General features: G+C 29.2%; 1 protein-coding gene across 1 annotated transcript in view; it reads left to right on the forward strand.

Annotated features, from left to right (window-relative positions):
* Positions 1–15,799, forward strand: part of LRP1 (LDL receptor protein 1) — a 357,963-nt gene that overhangs the window by 301,067 nt on the left and 41,097 nt on the right. Inside the window, exons 2-3 of the mRNA XM_065513583.1 lie at positions 8,109–8,222; positions 14,432–14,557. Of these exons, the coding sequence (XP_065369655.1) occupies positions 8,109–8,222; positions 14,432–14,557 (240 nt within the window). The remainder of the gene's footprint in view (positions 1–8,108; positions 8,223–14,431; positions 14,558–15,799) is intronic.

Raw genomic sequence — 15,799 nt, forward strand, 5'->3', positions numbered from 1 at the left:
ATTTGCAAATAAAATATCTAAATTTGTACTGCATATTTTAGGGAGCTTTTTTATTACAGTTGACTGGACTCACAAAAAAAGGATTTTTTAACCGGAATTTTTGAATTTTTTTTTTACAAACCATCTCCTGAAAATTTCGAATCGAATAAAAAAAAATCAGCCAAATGGCTCCAGCTGTTCATACATACATGGACCATTTCATTTTTATATATATAGAAAAAATAATTTGATTTAATTCATAAGTTATTTTTTACAGTGGCAATGGTATACATATATAAGTTTGTCATTCCTTTTGTAATTTCTACATTTTTCATTTGCAACCCCAAAAAGTATACTATATATTCTGGATCGTTATAGATAGCGAAGTCGATATAACCATGTCCGTCTGTATTGAGGGTGCTGCGGCTTAATTGGTTAGCGCGTTTGATCATTAAGCATGATATGGTATTTGTGGCCTGGATTCGATTCCCAGCCGCTGCCAATCAACAGCAGCGTCCTCCTTCGGTGGTATAACACTAAAACGCCACCGAAGTAAAATAATTAAATAAAGGTTGTTGGCTTGACTAAGGCGCCATCTCACCATCAGAGGCGATGCAACCTGCACTAATAACAAACATAACGCGCAATTGCAGAGTTGTCAATTAAAAAGCTTTTCTCCTCCTTTCACCACCTTTTCCTCTACACTCTATCGCCTTTCCAAAGAAAGTAACACATTTATATATAGGCATATTAATTGCCTGAGTGTTACTTCGGTTGCTATTTAAAATCGACAATATCAGCCCACAAATGGCCTAGATATAAGAAAAAAAACCGGGACAACCTCGATTTTTGCCCTATTTTTGACCCATATCTGGATTACTAAATCATTATTATAAACAATATGGATATCTAATGATAGATATTTTAAAGTCAATTGGAACGATTAAGGCTATAGCAAGGTCAAAATCGGGAAAAAATATTTTTTCATAAATTTTTTTTTTTTTTTAATTCTTTTTCCAAAAACAATTTTTTTAAAAATTAAAACAAAAATTAAAAAACAATAAAAAAAACTTTTTAAAAATAATTTTAAAAAAAAAATAATTTTGTTTAAATAAAAATATTTATAAAAGTATATTTTTAAGTATAATTTGGTGAAGTGTATATAAGATTCGGCATATAGTATATATAGCGAATATAGCTCTCTTACTTGTTACATTTAAAGCTGATTTTATCTTAACAGTAGTTGCCTCATTATGCGGCACTATTAAAATTTCAACCTGAAAGCCCAACAATTTTTATCATCTATGGTTTCCTCCTCAAGTACTGCACAATTTATTACCAAATTACAAAGTAGTTCTCGCCTCTAACCCAGTTTTTGCTGCATTTGCTTTTGCTTTTATTTTGTTGCAACATTATTACCCTACAATAAAAAAAATAAAACAAAACAAAAAATATGGTTCCACAATTTTATTATACATATTTTTTTCACAAATTTTTATGATTGCGATTGCATGTTGTGGCAAATATTTATTACGTGTTATAAAATCAATAATAAAAAAAACTTTGTTCATACAAATGTTTGCAAATTTTATATGACAAAATATGTAAATAAAAAAATATATTGTATAAAAAAAGTACTAATAATAAAAAATAAAATTCAAAAAAACAACACACAATCATTTACAAAAATTACCATCTTGCAAAGAATGAAAAAAAAAAAAAAAAACAAAAAAACATTGGCACGTGAGTGGCATTTTATTTTATGAAATAAAATTTTTATGGATTTAGCTGTTTGTTGTTTAAACTTCAAAGAAAATATTTGAATATTAAAGATAAAATATGTTTACAAATTTGTTAAATGAAAAAAAAATTATGAAAAAAGCAAAAGTTTCAGAAAAAAGCAGATTTTAAGATAATAATTAGTTGTAACCAACTTATGTTGTGCCATAAAAAAGTTGTTATAAATACAATCTCTCTTAAGTAAGAACTTTATGAATAATGATTTCTTTACAAAATCTGCTTTATTACTTATGAAATTTGCTTAATGTTACATACATACATAACTGTCATATTTTCTCATTTGATAGACTGTTTTATTTGAAAATATTTTATCAAATTTATGGCTTTTGAAAATCTGTGTCATAAACATGTTTGTCATATCGAGCCCTTAGCGTCAAATTATCGTAAGCGACATTTTCAATTTTTTTTTTATTGCAAAAATTAAAATTTTATGGACCGACTGATGTTTTAGCTTTCTCAGAATATCAAAATTGTTAATAACTTCAAAATTATAGCGGGTAAGATTTTATCGTAAGTCAGTGTTTACATTTTACAGTAAACGTATTTTATCGTAAGCGACACATAGTGGTATAGAAAAATAAGAGGGAAATAATTGAATGAAATCTCACATGCGCAAAGAAGAAGTGTTCTCGAGTTTAAGTTCTGAACGTGGACCTCATTTGCCCACCAGGGCCGCGAGCAAGGGTCCTCAAAGTAGGACACCTCGGGTATATTACATTTTTAAAATGATTCTATTTCTTCGTTTGTGTTCCGATTTCAAAAAAATTATACACATAAAATCTTTTCATCGAGTGCTACACAAGACCTAGTCATAGCTATCAATTGTCTCTTATAGCTTAGGAGATATTCGCATTTGAAAGTTAAAATTTTCAACATTTTTACCCAACCTACTCCAGTTTTTTGATAACAGCGTATCCAAATATTTCCGATTTTCTCCAGTTTTCCTTCATTGGACTAACAACATACATATGTGTCAAATAAGAAAAGAACTGTTTAAAAATAATGACTAAGTCCAAAGTTATATGCATTTGAATTTAAAAAATTTTGAAAAGCCGATTTTTCGTTAATTTTTTGGGAAAAAAGAACTTTTTTCCTTATTAAGTTATCGCAAAAAATTTCTAAGAGAATGTATAAGAAATTTATACTTTCTGAAAGCTAAGTTTTCATAAAATATTTTAAATGAAAAAAAAATTAAAAATTTTTGTTACCGAGGGGACCAGGTCCATGCAAAAAACACCTATTTTTTATGTAAAATTAAACTTTAGGCCAAAAATTCTCAAATCGCGTATTCGATATCAAAATATAATAACCGATTTTATATGGCCCAATATGCTTTTAATTATTTTGTAAAGGATTCCGATAACTCCTACCCTGGTATGGATATTATAGCCAAAAAACTAAAAATTTCCATTTTTGGGATTTTTCAACACTTTTTTAAGAATTGCGGGATTGCTGATAATAAATTTCAAAATTCGTTTTTATTTTTCAATTTTAAATAGAAAATTTTACATAACTGTGAAATTTCATTAAAAACTATTCATAAATAAATATTTTATTTCAATTCGAAAAATTTGTATCTATGCAAAAATTCAATAAAAAATATTTTTTGTCATATTTTTCAATAAAGTATTCCATGAATTTTTAATTGTCAAAAGTTATAAATATTTTTGAAAAATAGACAAATCGCATCATAAAATTTTTAATTCTATGTATAAATTTCAAAATAATCGAAAAAAACTTCTCTTGTAAAATTTGTGTTTTGTCGCTTACGATAATTTGGCGCTAAGGGCTCGGTATATGTACATTTGGGTGGCACCTTTTGTAGGGAGTAAAAATATGGGCTCGATATTCCCAACTAAAATGACAGTTTTCAATTCAAATCAAAACAAATATTTTGTTTTATTTTATTTGCTGCTGTTTGATTTTCTAACACACTTGTAACAGCAAACAATGTCAAACAAATTTGTGCAAAAAAAAAGTGGTTACGTTTTTTTGAGTAAATATTTGGCATGTGTGACACTCACTACCTTTAGATTGTGTAAACTCCAAGTTCATTAAAGTCAAACTGCAAATTAAATTTATTAAAATCACACTTAATGCCAGCCATCTTACATTTCGTAATGCTTCATTTGATTTGATTTTATTGAATTCTATTCTTATTCTATTTTTGGTTTGTCTCTTGTTTGTTTGTAATTCAAATACAAATTGAAAGCGTTATATGAACCTCAGCGAAAAACGTGAGGCCTAAGTTTCAGTTTCAAAATATTATATTTTTGTTTATTTCTATTTTTGTGTTTCGCAATCTAATGTGGCAACATTTGGAAGTCACGTTTTGTATTCTATTCCCTTTTGGTAAAGTAGTACGTTTTAACCAAAAAACAACAAAAAAAAAAATAAAAATACTAAAAAAGTTTCATATTTCTTTCATCTTCTGTCTACAAATAATAAATAATAAACAGCAATTGTTTTATACATATTTAAACACACAAACATTCATATATACTAAATGCCCACATAAATACTTACATACAAATATTTAATAATGCCGTCAGTCGGTTTAATACTGCTGCTACACTGTAAATATATTGAAGTACTTTAGAAGTACATACTTATCAGCACAGTGCTACCAAAATTAACTGTTAAAGCTGCTAACATTAACATTACGGCTGCTGAAAGCTCTAGAAATATCACTTTCCAGTTCAATACGTTAGATAATTCATGAAAGTTCTAGAAGATGGCACTGTGTACATAAATAGTAACAGCAAGTTGCCGTCAGTCAATATATTGAAGGCGCTGTTAGACTGCTAAAGAGTTGTTAAAATTATTTTAACTACTGATCCCTTTTATTTGCAATTAAAAGAATACGGTTTATTTAAAGGAAATAAACCACCGTTTTTAAAAGGTATAAACGTAACAATATCAATTTGGAGTCGATTAAATATTGAACCAATAAATTAATGAAAAAGTCCGGAATTATTATTCTGGTTCACAATGTTTAGCTCTTAACGCAAAGTTATTCCAAACATAAATGAAAGTGCCAAAAGAGTCTTAGTGTCCAAGACATATTCGTCTTCATTCGCCATATAAAATTAGATCCTAATATGAAAAAAATTCCTGCCGTTTTGTAATTCTAAAAATTTTCTTCTAGAATTCAAATTTAATTTCCCTTCATTGTTATGCCACGACCTTAAATCGTTTCTCAGAAAAATATTTAATATCTTTTGGAAATAGAAATTCGTTACAAATCTTATATTCGATTTTTGTTAAGTGTAAAATAATTTCACAAAAATGTTTTGTTGATTTGGCATTGCATATGAAATGAAGACACGTCTCTAAAACCCAGTATTTTACAAAACACACACATCCACTAAAAATATTCAAATTTTTTTTAAAAATAATCATAATAAAAATCACACAAACACTCATACACATGCAGACAATATGCATACATGAATATGAATCATATTTATTTAATGGGAGCTTCCATAAATGGCTTTACAGTGAAATGAAAAAATGGAAATAAGTTAAATTTTGTATCTAGTTTCTAATGTAATTAAAATATAGCTGAAATTTTTTCATTCATATTTTAAAAAAAAAGTTTTTATTAATTTTTTAAGCAAACGGCTAAATATTATCACAAATTCTTGATATATATTCATTTTATATGCAGCTATTTACATATAAGTTTTCTGCTAACTATCTTAAGTAATTAGAAAGTTATAATCATTTTTCTCTATTGGCTTACTAAACGTATGATTAATATTAATTCAGGTGGAATTTTAATAAAACACTTGTATGAGCAAAAGTTCTTGTTCGAATTCTCTGAAATTTTTATCATGAATTCTATACAATATTTTATTTCTAATATAAATGGTGGAACTTGTTTAATTTCTATTTTTAATAAATTTTTGTAAAGAGAAAATATTTTTGAAATTTAAAAAAAAAATTATTTATTTTTCCTTTTTAAAATATTTGATAACGAAATTGGATAACAAAATTTTCTATCAGATCGAATTTACTTTCTAGTGTGATTAAAATATTTTTGAATTTTTTTTCATTAATATTTTTAAAAAATAGTATTTGTTAATTATTTAATAAACAAACGTTTAAATATTACCACTAAATTCATGACATAAATTCATATTGTAATTTTCTGCTTATTAGCTTTAGTAATTTTGAAGTTATAAACATTTTTCTATATAGAGCTACTAAACGTATGATTAATATTAATTCATGCGAAATTTTATTAAAACCCTTGTATGAGCAAAAGTTCTTGTTCGAATTTTCTAAATTCAGCACAATATTTTATTTCTAATGTAATGAAATTAAAGGTGAAATTTGTTTAATTTCTATTTTTAAAAAATTTTTTTAAAGAGAAAATATTTCTAAAATTTTTAAAAAATTATTTATTTTTCCTTTATAAAATATTATTATTATAAAATTTGATAACGAAAGAACATAACATGAAGGATAGGGTAACCAAATTTTCTCTCAGATCGAATTTACTTTCTAGCATAATTAAAATTGTGGAATTTGTTTCATTAATATTTTAAAAAAATAGTTTTTATTAATTTTTTTAAACAAACGTCTAAATATTACCACTAAATTCATGATATAAATTGATTTTGTATGCAGCTATTTATACATAAGTTTTCTGTTAATTAGCTTTAGTAATTTTGAAGTTATAAGCATTTTACTCGAATGACCTACTAAACGTATGATTAATATTAATTCAGTTGAAATTTTATTAAAACCCTTGTATGAGTAAAAGTTATTGTTCGAATTTTCTGAAATTTTTATCATGAATTCTATACAATATTTGATATTTAATGTAATGAAATTAGTGGAGAAATTTGTTTAATATCTTTTTTTTAATAAATATTTGAAATTTTTTAAAAAATTATTTATTTTTCCTTTATAAAATATTATTATAAAATTTGATAACGAAAGAACATAATATGAAGGATAGGGTAAGCAAATATTCTCCCAGATAGAATCTACTTTCTAGCGTAATTAAAATATTTGTGGAATTTGTTTCATTAATATTTTTAAAAAATTGTTTTTATTAATTTTTCTAAACAAACTGCAAAATATTACCACTAAATTTATGATATACATTCATTTTGTATGCAGCTATTTATACATACATTTTCTGCTGATTAGCTTTAGTAATTTGAAAGTGATAAGCATTTTACTCTATTGGCCTACTAAACGTATGATTAATATTAATTCAGGTGGAATTTTATTAAAACCCTTGTATGAGCAAAAGTTATTGTTCGAATTTTCTGAAATTTTTATCATGAATTCTATACATTATTTGATATTTAATGTAATGAAATTAGTAGTGAAATTTGATAAATTTCTATTTTTAATAAATTTTTGTAAAGAGAAAATATTTTTGAAATTTAAAAAAAAAAAAAAATTAATTTTTCCTTTATAAAATATTATTATTATAAAATTTGATAACGAAATAACATAATATGAACGATAGGATAACAAAATTTTCTATCAGATCGAATTTACTTTCTAGTGTGATTAAAATATTTTTGAATTTTTTTTTCATTATTATTTTTAAAAAATAGTTTTGTTAATTATTTAATAAACACACGTTTAAATATTACCACTAAATTCATGACATAAATTCATATTGTAATTTTCTGCTTATTAGTTTTAGTAATTTTGAAGTTATAAGCATTTTACTATAAAGAACTACTAAACGTATGATTAATATTAATTCAGGTGAAGTTTTACTAAAACCCTTGTATAAGCAAAAGTTATTGTTCGAATTTTCTGAAATTTTTATCATGAATTCTATACAATATTTGATATTTAATGTAATAAAATTAGTGGTGAAATTTGTTTAATTTCTATTTTTAATAAATTTTTGTAAAGAGAAAATATTTTTGAAATTTAAAAAAAAAATTATTTTTCCTTTATAAAATATTACTATAAAATTTGATATGGAAATAATATAATATGAAGGATAGGGTAACCAAATTGTTTTACTTTAAAAATCATGCACTGTAACCCATTTGTTTGGTTATTAGGTTTAAAAATTACAACTTTAAAATCCCACTGTATATTTCATATTTGTCTGTGCTTGATTATAATTTCCCTATACACATTTTTAGTGTTCTAATTTCCACACTAATTAAATTACAATTTAAAATTAAAACCCATTGAAAGTGTGTGAGTTTCTATTCCTCTCTCTCTCTCTCTTTTTATAGCAGTCTGTAGCTGTAATTAAAACCATGTATAGAAGAAAAAACAACATAATTTGAATTTCATTTTAAATACAATTTAATATGATCCTTGTTTTTGTTTTACAGAAACTTGTCCACCATCTTATTACACATGCAACGATGGCAAATGCATACCAATGCGCTGGAAATGTGATTCTAAACCAGACTGTGATGATGGCTCTGATGAGACTATTGGTTGTGGTAAGTTTATTATGGTCAACAAATGTATATGTTCTACTATTATATATAAAATGCAATGAGCCAGAGGATGTGCTAAATGTTTATGACAGTCAATAATAATAATATTCAAAATAACATTTTTACACAGCCAATGATTTGCTAATATTCGGTGTTTTTTCTCCTTTGTTTTGAAAATGCAAATTATTTTCAAATTTCCATTAAATTTAACCAATATTTTCAACTCATTTAATTTGATAGAAATTTGCATAACAATTTTGTTTTTATAATTCAAAATGGCTTAATTTAAATAATATTTTTGCTGAGTTGTTAAATTGTTTAATATTTTTTTTGTTAAAATATAAATTTTTCAACTTTATCTCTCTATATCCTAGAGTTTTTGTGTGCATTAGCTGCAGCTAAACAAAAAAAAAATAGAGAGAATAATTTTTAACGTGAAAATTGTTTACACTTCAATAGTCAATGTGAATTGTTAAAAAGTCACAATCATAAATTTGGGATTTTATTGCAAAAGTTGCTGCAAAACAACGAAATGAAATGAAATTGTACAAAAAACAAATATATACATATAATATAGAAGTACTAAAAGTTCATAATCTAAATAGTAATAATAAAATGTTGCAACTTTTTTTTTCCAAACATACGAAAGTGCATTTTGTTTAGAGTACAGTGGGAAATAAGAAATGTTTGAAACATATATAAATTTATATGAGAACAGCATAGAAAATAGGAAATTTTCTAATACTTGCTCCAAAAATTGCACAAATCTACAAAGATTTTAATGACGCCAAAACTGAAACAGATTTCAAGAACTGTGTACTTATTATTCCAATGATGCGTGTAACTTTCGAGGAATTATTTTACAGACTAGAAGCTTCTTTTTTAGTTTTTCTGCGATGGAGTTCCTTTGGACACTCCTGTGTGATACTTTAACAGGAATCTGCCATCATATGATCATCCCAGCGACCTTGGTATCTATCTTCCATCACTTTGAAATATTGATGGAAACGTTCTCCTTGTTCTTCGCTATACGATCCAAGATTTTCAGGAAACTTGTCTTAAATAATTATGATAACAACCCGAAATTATGTATATGAAAGAGGATTTGTATCGACTTAATGTACAGTAAAATTCAGCTAATTTAGTAGGTTAGGTTAGGTTCTACGGGTAGGCACTAGAGGGCTACACAAGCACATTCATTTTGTCGTCTACACTGAATGACATGCTTCACTTCACTCGACACTGCTGTAAAATTCCATCGTTTGTAATCTATATCATATACACATTGAAAAGTGAATGAGTAGTGTACGCAACAAAAATAAAACGAATATGAGTTTGTTTTGTATATGATCGTATGCTAGCATGCCCTTCCACGTTCCATGTTTTTGCACAGTCAATGCTATGATACAACGTTTGTATGCACTGTTTCAAGAATGATTCGAATCATTCGAATTATTTTTGTTTTCATTAATGAATTTTTCTATGTATGCATTTCAATGTGTGTGAATGTGTGCGACCTATCGTGGGGTTTTTCGTTGTTTTTTTTGGAAGACGTACATTAGAAATTCCTATACAGACGAACATTTAATAATAAAAATATTCTCAGTGAACACGGCTTTATTGTGACCTGAAATCATATACCACTAACTCGGTGTATATATACTCTCATTGTCATATACTGTCTCTCATTCTATACTCTGTTGTTTTGTTCTGTCGTTGGTTGTTATTGTTCCTCATTCACACTCATTCGTTTTGTAAATAAATACCCAACGATCTGAAGTAACTGTTGTGCTGGTGAATGTCTTGAATAGCATATGGATGTGCTTGAGCAGCCCTTTAGTAGCCACTCGTGAAGCTGCAAAGTTGATCCCGTTGTGATACCCATTGAACCAACCAAATTCTCTGATGAAGGAATTGATGGGTCTCAGCTTCATCCTCTAGACACGAAAGGAAAGCGGTTCCAAATATGCACTCCTTCTTGTTGGATAGAGCTGGGCAATGTCAGAATAGGTGGGACACAGTATTCTCCTCTTCTTCATTATGACATCTTCTGCAGTAGTTATTGAACCGTAGGCCCATTCTCCTAGTATATGTTCTAATATGACAGCGTCCTGTACTGGTAGAAACAATTAGCCTTATTTCTTCACAATGGAATCCCATAAGTAGATTCGTCCTGCCGGCATTCATTGGACCACCTGTCCTGTGCAGTATCATATAGTTTCTGATGAGTAATCGCCTTGCAGAAAATGTCGGTCGATCGCTTCCTCATTCATCATCGCTTCTATTCTGGCCACATCGTCTGCCATACAATTATCCAGATTACCACCATGTCCAGGGGCCCATATATGCGTTATCTGAGAAACCCAGCATTCTTCGGTCAACCTAGATGTCGTGAAAACACCCGCTAATCCATTAACGGCAGCCTTGCTATCAGTAAATACACAGATATCCCCAGATATTCAATAATACCTAAGCCACTTGGATGCTCGATTGATAGCAGTAATTTCCTCCTAGAATGCTGTGCATAAGTTATATAACCCAAAGTAGGATTCTATCCCAAAGTCCTCAATAAAGAATCGACCACCGATCCTGTTTTAGAGCTGTCAGTATACACTCTTATGACAGTAACAGGGGGTAGAGTCCTAGCCACATATCCCTATTCGGAATAGCTATGCGGTATTACATGTTAAAGAATGGTCTTGCGGTGCAATAATTGACATTACTGTGAATATGACAATAGTTGTCCAGTATTTTAGAGTGTCCAAGACGATGAACTCTTTAGGCCGTTCCACAAAACATATTATGGCCAACTAGTCTGATTGGAGATAAACTACTGTTCAATAAATTTCACAGCTGTAAACTCAAGACAAGCTGACATACTTACCCACAATACTTGAGGGAGTATCGTCGTTTCAGATAAATAAGATGTATTCGCACATGAGCAGCATCATTGGTCCGCACTTAAAACACACCTCTCTATTCTGGACAAGTTACAGAGACTAGCCAACCTTGTTATTACTATCTCCTTGATATCTACATCAAAGATTCAGGAGTGAACCATGAGCGTAATTGGTCACGCCTCTATCCCACAAATATAAACTGGGCAATCAAGAGGCAGTGGGTGGACCTTTAGGATTCGAATAATGACAAGGGATTGCTGGGACGATTTCAATCTACACTTACACTGAAATAGAAACTCAGTAATTCAGCTCAGTAATTTTCTCTGATGAACTTGGCCTCTTAGTTTCTCTCAAACTTTTCGATAACTGCAGCGTCTTCTAGACAGAGATCTGTACCATCGGCTAAGCCACAAACAGAATCTGAGAATATAATCTCGAGACGTCGACAATTTATGTCTACGTGACCAACCTTGCATTTTCAATGACTAAACCTACACAATACCTTGTTGAGTTCATATATGTTCCAAAACATGAATGTAATTGTGGCGCAAATAGACATTCATATGCCCTTGGTCGTGGCATCTAATATCATTGACGAATGAACTTTGAAAGAGAATATCCAAAATTTACTGGCCCAGGCCATGGCATGGTTTTCAAGTTTTTAGAAATTAACCCCGCTCTGAAAAATTTATCCAAGAAGACACCTGACCTCCCCGCCCCACAGAGGGATGGCTTCATACATTTTTTGCAAAAATTATAAGCAGTGGTCGTAGAGCACTGAAATTTGGCACCGAGAATTATATGAACCAAACTAAGAAAAAAATAAAATTATATCAAAATCGACCACGCCTAATGCCCACTGCCCATACAATCCAAATAGATTTTTTCGCATAAAATTTTTTCTATCCAAGTAAAAGTCTAGAAATTTGGTACATATATTTTCTGAAACAAAAGAAGAACGTATGCTAAGTTTTATTAAAATCGGCCATGCCCACCGCATACCGCCCATGCAATCCAAATGCAATACATTTTTATGCAAAAAATATAAGGAGTGGTCGTAGAACAATGAAATTTGGCACCGACTAAATTAAGAAAAAAATGAAATTTTATCAAAATCGACCATGCCCAACGCCCACTGCCCATACAATCCAAATTGTTTTTTTCGCATAAAATTGTTTATATCCAAGCAAAAGTCTAGAAATTTGGTACGTATATTTATTGAAACAAAAAAGGAACGCATGCCGAGTTTCAATAAAATCGGTCACGCCCACCGCCCACGAAACCCATACATAGATAAGAATTTTTTTGATATTTCGTTTATTATTCGACAAAAAATGTTAAGTTTTCGTCCTGTTCCGAAAACATCCGAAAACTATTTTTATGGCGATATCTTCATAACGGTTTATGATATCCCCATATTTTTCTTTTTGTATTTATGGAGAAATGCTATATTTTTCAAATATGTTAAATGTTAATGGTATTGTTAGGAAAATTATACACATATAAACCACTGAATAGCGTGAAAATATAAGTAAATTTTTGCTTAACAACCTCACATGGACTTTAATTCAATTAAAAAAAAAAAAAAATTTCTTAAAACCATCAGTGTACATTTCATCTTTAAACATTTCTCTACAAAACTGCATCATTTGATTTTTGAAATTAAGTGTTTGAAAAATTGACTTTTTGACACCAAAATCCCTCTGTGCGCCCTAGGGAAAAGAGGATAACAGCATGGCAAAGGTCAGGCAGCCCGCCATCCCCTGGGAAAAAAAGTTAGGAATCAATGATTAGCAAGGTTCCCCACCACTACACCAAATATACAGACAAAGCAACGACAAATGGCAGCCCCATTATACTAGAACTGCTACAGCAGACTACTTATATAAGATGCTTTATGGTACCCACAAGAGGGGTAATGGAAAAAATAAACTGGCAAAGAATATCACCAAGACTCTATAGGGTCTTGACAGGATTAGACTTCTCATAAGGATGTCTTACCCACATAAAAACTATTGCAAATGTTGGCAAATCGGTAGCCAACCTTGCTAACGACTAAAGTCCACATAATTTTGCTTGCTGTTAAGTTAGTTTCATTATTAACAGCATCTATATAAATAATTTAATGCATTTGAAAATATTTAACAAATAAATTCAATACTTTTCTAACAAAATTTAAGCTCCTATCAGATAGATGCACTAAAATTAGTTTTTAAACACTCATGAGAATTTTTTATTATTCTGAATAAACTTATTTGCATTAATGTGATTCAAAGAATTTAAAATTTTCTATTTATTATTATCTATTTTTATTTTAAACCCAAACTGCATCTGTAGATATTTATAGCCAACAAATTGAGTGAAAGTAATAAGGATATGTTTTATATTTTCCATTCCTCCTTCAACTGATCAACTGTCGCAGTTGTGGTCGTCATGTTACTCATCTGCATATGGCATCGTATGGTTTAGAAAGAAGAGAAGGGTGAACATTTTTTTCCCTTTTATTATATTTTTCTTCAGCTAAAAATGAATTTGCATTTCAAATGAGAAGACCAGTTTTTTTTTGCGTCAGTTTTTCCATTTTTGTGGGTGCATGAGTGTGAGATTGTTTGCTTAGTGAGTGAGAAGGTTTAAAGTAAAGTACCATATGTATAACCACTGTATAATGAGGTTTTACTCTATATCAGGCAGACTCGAACTGGAAATCCTCAGGACTTAAGTCAAAGGATCATGTTAAGTGTCAAAAGGATAATTGGGAACAAAATGCCTTCCACATAATTATATACAAAATAATTCGCTTCATTTTTAGAAATTTCGTTTGCAAAACATAAATGAAAAAATAAACGTCACCCTAATGATCATACATACAAACATACATATGTATGAATATTAGTATGATACTCTTTTGTCTGCCATCATAAAAAAACTAAAACACAAAGTCACCCAACATAGCAACTATTTAGTTTGCATATAGAATACATTAAATGTCATTTGCAAATTGTATAGAGTATATTTTTTTGCTGTTCATCTTCCTTTAGCCCCCACCATTTTTTTTTTAGAAAATTATCCTTATTTTGTCTGTGTGTTTTTTCATTTAATGTTAAATACATTTAAAAGTCAATTAGATAATTAGAGATTAAGGATATTAGCTATTTAACAGAAACAACAAAAACTGTTTAACAAAAAAAGAGTAAATTTTTTTAAACAATGTTATCTCTGGTCTCACCGCGACGACACTCACTACCACCAAACAGAATATGTATATTAAAAAGATTTAAATTTAAAATGGTTTCTTTGTTTTTGTCGTTACAGCCAATGCTTCCAAATGTAATGAAGGTCAATTCCAGTGCAGTGTCACACATAAATGTATACCCAATAATTGGGTATGTGATGGTGAATATGATTGTGGTACCTCGGATGTATCGGATGAAATTAATTGTAAGTATTGCCCAAAGTACAGTGAGTGATAATATAAAGAATTATTTTATTAACGTAAATGCAAACCAATTTCTTATTATCTACAATAATTTTCTTGGACTTATTTTGAATCTAAATTTAGTAGTTACGGTGCTTTAAAATAATTTCCTCGGTCAAGAACGTGACATTTGTATACCTTTTGAATTAAAAAAAAATAAATCCTTACAATATTTTAGTTTTGTTTCCATTTTTCGATAGCATTTTTGTATTACTATGTATAATGTAGGTTTTGTTGTTTCCAATATATTCCCAATAATAATGGGTTCGACTGCAAAAAATCTGCAAATTGGAATATATTTTTTAATCGATTTTGTTTAATCTAAAGTAAAATAATGTATCTTTCAGTTGACATTTGCCATGTTGAAATATTTGCATTTGTTTATTCTAACAAACTTTAGTATGATTTGGCTCGCGACATATTTTCCCGTCACGTTTATAATAACGATTAGTTCAAGTAATTTCAATAAAAGCTTCGTATTTATTACACCTTGAGGCAATTTTAATAAATTTGTCCATAGACAGGAAAAAAAACTATATAAATGGACTTAAAGTTTTCAAAAATAAGAATTAATAAATGAAATTGATTTCAATATGGATATAAAAAAAAGTTTTAAAGTTCAGCAGTCTAATCAAAAAAACCTAAATCAAAACTCGGACGAAAAATTTTATTTTAAATTATGTTTGAAAAACATTCAGAAAATATTTTGAAGCCAAGAACGAATCAAGCCAATTTCGGATACTCTATTCTGAAGTGAAGCGTATACCAGAGAGAGTGTTCTACATCGATTGAAACAAATAGTAGTCGGGCGAGCCAAGGTCTGGACATAAGGAGGGAGAGGCAAAACTTCCCAAATACTTCTTTGTAAATGGTTTTAACAGATATTGCGAAATGTTTTTTAGCATTATCATGATGAAATATTACGTTTTCATGTCTGGCCGCATATTCTGGACGTTTTTCGGCCAATGCTATCTTTAAAAGAATCAGTTGCGTTCGGTAAAACTTCACTGTGATAGGACCCTTTTGATGCCAACAAATACAGAACATTACCTTATCGACATGCATATTTGGCGTCGATTCGGCGGGTTGGTCGGGCTTCACATACGATCTCTTTCACTTCGCGTTATCGTAATGGATAATATTTTCATCGCATGAATTGATTCGGTTTGAAAATGATTTTCTTTTACATATATCGTCTTTCAAGG

Source organism: Calliphora vicina, chromosome 5 (genome assembly GCF_958450345.1).
Source record: "Calliphora vicina chromosome 5, idCalVici1.1, whole genome shotgun sequence".
Classification (NCBI taxonomy): domain Eukaryota; kingdom Metazoa; phylum Arthropoda; class Insecta; order Diptera; family Calliphoridae; genus Calliphora; species Calliphora vicina.